The sequence below is a fragment of the Triticum urartu genome, chromosome 5A (genome assembly GCF_056163025.1).
Source record: "Triticum urartu cultivar PI428250 chromosome 5A, HENAU_Tu73, whole genome shotgun sequence".
NCBI classification, from domain to species: Eukaryota; Viridiplantae; Streptophyta; class Magnoliopsida; order Poales; family Poaceae; genus Triticum; species Triticum urartu.
The window spans coordinates 659,312,785-659,319,723 of record NC_141877.1 but is presented as its reverse complement, the minus strand read 5'-3'; the positions used below and the strand labels follow the sequence as shown (position 1 = coordinate 659,319,723).

The 6,939-nt window shown below is 39.0% G+C and overlaps 1 protein-coding gene across 1 annotated transcript; it reads right to left on the bottom strand.

Annotated features, from left to right (window-relative positions):
* Nucleotides 1–445: 445 nt before the first annotated feature.
* LOC125506409 (uncharacterized) lies at nucleotides 446–1,793 on the bottom strand. The gene is made up of 3 exons (XM_048671226.2): nucleotides 1,548–1,793; nucleotides 980–1,092; nucleotides 446–807 (listed from the first exon to the last, which is right to left on the bottom strand). Exons 1-3 carry the CDS (start codon nucleotides 1,668–1,670, stop codon nucleotides 666–668), a joined length of 378 nt encoding a protein of 125 aa, XP_048527183.1. The 5' UTR covers nucleotides 1,671–1,793; the 3' UTR covers nucleotides 446–665.
* Nucleotides 1,794–6,939: the final 5,146 nt, after the last annotated feature.

Below are 6,939 nucleotides of genomic sequence, written 5' to 3'. Positions count from 1 at the left end.
AGTAAAATTGAAGTGTGCTTCGAGTAGCAAGCTCACATGCACATGGTATAGCAGTAATTTTTGAAGAATATAATGAAAATCAAAACATACCTAATTTTTTCTTTACAACAAACATTGCATAGCTTTCCATCTGCGTGCAATTTTCCGTGAAGACACGACATTCATGGATGTGTGGTAAAAAACCAAATACTTTCAATATTATTCTTTTTAGGGCATCGATTTTTTTCCTTATCCAAACCTTCACAAATGTGGTTCCATCATGAGATTTGGCACATGTGAAACTCTCCTCAATTTTAATCTAAAAACGATTTTCCTTTTTTACTATTTCGGCATGTTCTACTGTTCATCCGGGAGCAGAAACTCAATTCTGTATATATTCCAGCCCTCCCAGAGAGGGGCTAAGAATGCCATAAAGAATGAGTAGTAATACTTGACAGTTGACACATGAGAGTGCTGAAACATCAAGCACGCAAAGCTGGTAGTCAGACCATATAAACTGAGTTGCTTAGCAGAGTGCTGGTATATAAGACACAGAAGGCTGGTTGGTAGTCAGGCCATATATAAGCATAGTAATAATCGACACATCAGAGACAGATAACAGAGACTAGGGGATAAACAGAGAGCTCCATCATGAGACATCCAACAACATCAACTACAGAGTGCCCTCACTCTGAATGTCCAACACTAGCCTGACGTGCCGAAATCCCCAGACGTACAAGCTCGACAACGGCGCCAGCACCAAAGAACCACTTCACTTTTCCATATATACCCTGCAAAACTCTTGGCATGACATTCTCGTTGTACTCCCTTCAAAAGAAAAGAGGACAAATTGTTAAGTCAGAGAGATGCTGAAGTTACACTAAATAATAACTACAAAGGGTAAAATGCCATCTTGGACATTCCACATTTCCAAAAAGGACTTCATGTACTCAGGATCGTCATTTGTGTAAAATAAAGCAACAAACTGTAATGATCTTACCTGATATGTGACAAATTTTTGTTAATCTGTTTGTCTAGCAATCTTGCCTCCCGAATGACCTCCTCTTCAGTGGCTGACTCAAAATCTAAAATTCTTTTCCCATGCTGTTCACCCTACAAGCCAAGTAAACCAACATAAGCAGGCAATGCGAAATGCAAACTTGCTGTTCAAGTGTTGATAATTAATATTGCAAAAGAAAGATACGTCTAAATCCAAACATCTTCATAGAAAATGCAGCTCTGCCGGTCTATGCCAGACAAGAAACAATTTCATATACAGGGATTTGGGGTGGGAGGGGAAGTCGGTGATTGGTGAATGGAAGGGATTCACCAAATCCCCCCATAATCCCCAGCCCAGCCGCTTTGGGGCTTGAAACCCCGGTGTGCCAAACAAGGCCTACAAAGGAGGATCCACCAGGCCAGACCAGAGGGGCATGGCATCCGTCTAACGCACCAGATGACCATGTATTTTACGCGGCGAAATCACGCGGCTGAGGCTTGCTGTGCCGGTGAGGAATTCCAGTTCTTCAAGCAAGCGGGCGGGCAAGGGAGGTGGGGAGCGAAGGAACCTGACGGGGGGCTGCGGAGAAGGGCCAGGAGCGGACCGCCGGCGACCCGCGGGATACCGACGGCGGCCGGAGAGCGGCGGAGAGCGGGGCCCGCACCTTGGTGACCAGGTTACGCAGCGCCATGGGATGGGATGGGATGAGATGGCCGAGATCGATCGAGCTTGGAGACGGCGGCTAGGGTTCGATCTCGGTTTTCTTCTCTCTCCAAGTTTCTTCTTCCTGCTCCTTTACTTTCTTTCTTTCCTTTTTGAGGTAAATACATTGGGAGTCTTAGAACTTGCACGTGACGGTCAGTTTAGTGCACAAACTTATAAAATACGTGATTTTGGTTATCGAACTTGCGTGAGCGTGCAAATACGGTCACATATCCAGTACGCAGACGTATCCGATACTTGCTTGGCAGGTCAGAGGGTGCAAGGCCCACTGTCAATGACAAGATGGCACTCGGTGCGACATGTTCTTGCTTAAAACAGCCTCGTCTTTGTTTATTTGCAGAAAAACAATCATCATTGGTATCAAAAACACGTTCCAGCGAGGAGCGAAATACAGAAGCGCGAGTGGTGGGTCTTCGGTCTAGCTAGTTCAGGTACGCACAAAAAAGACCCAATCATTGTAACAGGAACATTTACGTGTCTAACATGAGATACAATTTCACTTATACCGAAAACGTCCGGGATTATCAACTAAATATGTGTCGTGCACATGACGTGACTTCATATGATGTTCGACACATGTTCTTGCGTAAAATGTAGAGTCAACAGTTTATGAAATATAAACTTGTGTATTACATAAAATATATTTATTTAATACAGACATTTAAAATGTTATTAAATAAAAAAATGATGAATACAAAAAGAATTATACACTCGTGGCTTATATTTAAATTATACAGAATGATGAATACAATATTTATTAAATATTTATGAATATTCACTTGTGTATAATTTTTAATCATGATTTATATTCAAAAAGAATATATAATTTACATATTAGACACGATTAATATTCATAACAAGACTTTAGATTTTATATTATGAATATTTTACTTATACAAACATAAGATTTTAAAAACGTGTGTATAATTATTGAAATTCTTGTATAATTAAAATACTATTTATGAATAGTAATTATAAAAATACTTATATTATTATGACACAATTTTTTTAATTAACAATATTATCTTAAAATAATACATGAACAAAGTTTTCTGCTTCAAAAATTTCAAAAAAACGAACAGGTGCAACTATACATACATTTTTTAATTATTACTATTTTTAAAATTATTATTTTTATTTTTAAAGTTATTCTACAAATTTTGAAAACAATGTTTTTACAATTATGAATATTTAAAAAATATTTGTATTATAATTATGCAAATATCTTTTATAATTCATAAATATTATTTTAAAATAATAAATGAACAATATTTGAAAGTCATTTTATTATTGAGATTATAATTTACATACTACATATCTATTAATCTGTAAAAAAAAGGAGAGCAGATGCAAAATAGGCCGCACAAAATGGAACCCATTTCTGCTACACGAGCTCCTTCGTTATAGTACAGTAAAGCAAAGTTATACTACGTAAACGTCCACAGGATTGGGTTGGAGTGGCTTGGCCGGATTGTGTCCTCGCCTTAGGCGTGTGTTCTAGACTGGGCGACACACTTCTTCGTATTTAAATTTCGCTATATACTGATAAGTGAGACCCACCAATTGTTATTTTTTCACAAATAAAAAAGGCTATGGGGTTTTGTGCAAAAACACTCTGCGCTGAGCGCCATCTGTTGCTGACAGCAGGCAGCCAAGCATCGGATACGCCCATGTACGGGATATGTGACCGTATTTGCACGTCCGCACAAGTTAGATGACCAGAATCACGTATTTTATAAGTTTATGCACCAAACTGACCGTTGCGTGCAAGTTTGAAGATTCCCGGTGTATTTATCTCTTCTTTTTTCTCGTCGTCCCGCGGGCTTAAACAGACTTTGGCACATGGGCTGGCAGCCCGGCCCGTTTGGTGGCAAGGCAGGCCAGGGATTTCAGCGCAGCCCGGTGGTGAAAATCACTTACGACGGAGCCCTAAAACACGAAATCACTAATCGAGGAGTGCTTGTTGCAAAGATCACTCCAACTTTCCATGTTGCGACAAATGATGCACATGCAGTGCATTATTTGTTGCAACTTGGAAGTTTTTCCTTTTTTCATAGATTCGTTTATTCAAAACATTTTATCTCTCAAATCGTGCATCCAAATCTTAAACCGCTTTCATCGTTGGATTCCTCGTATCGAGATCTTCAAAACTAGATCCCATATTGATAGATTTTGATGAACTTTTTTTCATGAAAAAACCGATCCGGAAGCACTGGTTTTTTTTCGTTTTATGAAATCACAACCGTGCCTATCGCGGAAGCAAAACCGTGACTCTTGCGGAAGAAAAAGAAGAAGAGAAAATGCGTCCTTTTCCGTTTCCGAGGAGGCATGGCCGTGACTCTCGCAAAAGCACATCCGTGCCTCTCGCGAAGCGAAACCGTGACTCTTGCGAAAGGAAAAAAAACAGAAAATGAGTTTTTTTTCTTTCCGAGAGGCACGGCCGCGACTCTCGCGGAAGTAAAAACCGTGACTCTCGTGAAAGAAAAAAACAGAAAACGCATTTTTTTCCGTTTCCGAGAGGCACGGCCGTGACTCTCGCGAAAGCATAACCGTGCCTCTCGCGGAAGCAAAGCCGTGACTCTTACGAAAGGAAAAAACAGAAAACCTCTTTTTTTTGTTTCCGAGAGGCACGGCCGTGATTGTCTCGAAAGCAAAACCGTGCCTCTCGCGAAAGGAAAGAAAAAAGAAAACACATTTTTTCATGCAACATTTTTTTATTTTTTTTGTCGAAAAGCTAAGGAAGACCGGTGAAAAACCAAAACCTCAAAAAAAAACCCTAGAAAAAACCCGTTTAAATAGCCGAAAACGCGTGCGGAAAAATAAAAAAACAAAATCCAGAAAGAGCGCCCAGAGCGCGGCACGTGGCGAATGGCTGAGAGCGTGTCAAGTGGCGCTGATCGTTGCGAGGCCACCGAAGAAGCGCTCGTTAACTAGTGGCTCCCAAAACAAAACCTTTTCTACAACGGACCCCTCAGAAAAAAAAACTTCTTCTACGACGGTTGTCGCCTCTCGACGCCGCAAGCCCACGACCGTGCTTCTCACCGGACAGTGGGGCAGTGGATTGGATCAATGTGAGTGGGGACAACCATAGGCAACAATGCAACGCTCGGCAATTATACATTTATTTATCTACTCCATCCGTTTGAAATTACTCGTCGCAAAAATGAATGTATCTAAAAGTAAAAAACATCTAGATACATCCATACATGTGACAAGTAATTCAGAACGAAGGAAGTACTAACTAAAAAAGATTTGGTCAATCATGACATGTTACAAAAAAAACCTGACCTTTTTATCCGGTTTCCTGATAAGGGGGCAGCAACAGCCCGACACCAGACCTAACCGGCCAACATAACCGCACCTCTCTCTTCCTTCTAACCCTAGCCCTCCTGCCGGCGGCAATACTCACCATGGACCGAGCTCCCATCCTCCCCATCCCATCGGCATAAAAGTAACCTCCCCGCGTGCAATCCAATACCCCCTATGATCTTGCGCCTACAAAAAACAACCCACGCACGCACGGTTCCAATCATCATGCATGTGTTTTGATCGATCAACTGGTCTGCGGGCGAGTGTTTTGATTGTGTGTGCATTCAGTCGGGTGAGATCCAGCCGACGAGGATACTCTGAGGCTCATAAATTTGCATAATTAATCATAGGCATCTTATCCTCTTTTTTAAGATACTCCCTCTATTTCTAAATATTTGTCTTTTTAGAGAATTCAAATGAACTACCATATACGAATATATATAGACATATTTTAGAGTATAGATTCGCTCATTTTGCTCCGTATATAGTTATTTGTTAAAATCTCTAGAAAGAAAAATATTTAGGAACGGAGGAAGTATATCACATGGAAACCAACATTCAAAGAAATTTCATGGAACCACGTTTAAAAGTTTTAGAAACTCTGAAAAAGTACGAGATGTTAAGATGATGATGATGATGATTATTAATATGCCGAATTTTCAAGTTGAAACACCACATGGATGCGAGCTATGAAAGAAAAATAAAAAATTAACAGTGATGTTACTATTCAACACAATTCAATGCTAATTTTTTTCATAGCTCGCATTCCATAATGTGTTTCAACTTGAACTTCCGCAAGACAATAGAACATAGCACTCTTAATATCCCACTTTTTCTTAGATTTTTTTCAAAACTTTGAAACATCGTTTAGTACTGGATTCTATCAGTTTCCAGCAAATGTTGGTTGGCACATTGATGTTCTTTTTCCTCGTATTTTTTTCCATGACCATCGAGGAAAAAATCGCAATTTGAAGATATTGTTGGTTGCGAGCATACAAGCAGTGTTTTCGGTTTTCCGACGCACAACATTTCTTCTTCCATTGGTTTTCCTGTGTGGAACGACAGTGGATTAGTTTTCCTTTTCCTTTTCCTTTTCATTTTCTATTTTCAATCATATTTCTTTTTTCCTTTTTCCTTTTAATTATTATAATAAATATAAAAAACATGGACAATATTTAAAATGCCATGCACATTTTTGAAACGCGAGTACAAAAAATCTAAATTTTGTGAATCTTTTAAAAATCACACGTTTTAAAATGTGTGAACACTTTGAATTACATCAACATTTATTTTTATGCGCAAAGAATTTAAATTACATAATGTGTGTGTATTTTTTCTATTTAAATGATTTTTCTAGAATGTAAGAACATTTCTCTCAGTCACATAAACAAAATTGGCACTTTTTAATGTTTTTATCCGGTTTTATACAATCGTTAAATTAATAATTTTATGATACATATAGAATATATCGAATATTTCATAAAATATATAAGGAAAAAAAGGAAAAGGAAAAAAATAACAAAACAAAATAAAACTTCATCCGCCACCTTGATGTGCGTGGCCCATGGAGGCCTGGGTGAGCACGCCCATACCTGTCCTATCGTTAGTTCTCCCTCTAATCTATATCTATACCTACTAATAAAAGAAAGAGCTATTGCTTCTTGCCACCGTAATTTCGTTCGTTTTCGGTCCGTAAAGTTTCGTACGTTGCCGTTCGGTTTCGTACGTGTGGTTTGGAGATTAGATGGGCCAGAATTTATATTTCTGTTATGGGCCGCTACTAAAAAAATCGCTCCATGTGCTAAAATTAGATACTACTTTTGTGATTAATAGTCCCACCCTGCTCTTCTAGATCATGTCCTAGCAATTTAAATATGTTCTCTAATTTCAATAGACCATGTCATGTGCACAAGAGGATCTGTCTAATC

Coding starts and splice junctions, on each gene's coding strand:
- LOC125506409 (XM_048671226.2), bottom strand. CDS start 1,670: ATGGCGCTGCGTAACCTGGTCACCAAGGTGCGGGCCCCGCTCTCCGCC. Junction 1,093..1,547: donor TCTCCGCAGCCCCCCGTCAG/GTTCCTTCGCTC, acceptor CTTGGCTTGTAG/GGTGAACAGCATGGGAAAAG. Junction 808..979: donor AAAAATTTGTCACATATCAG/GTAAGATCATTA, acceptor TTTCTTTTGAAG/GGAGTACAACGAGAATGTCA.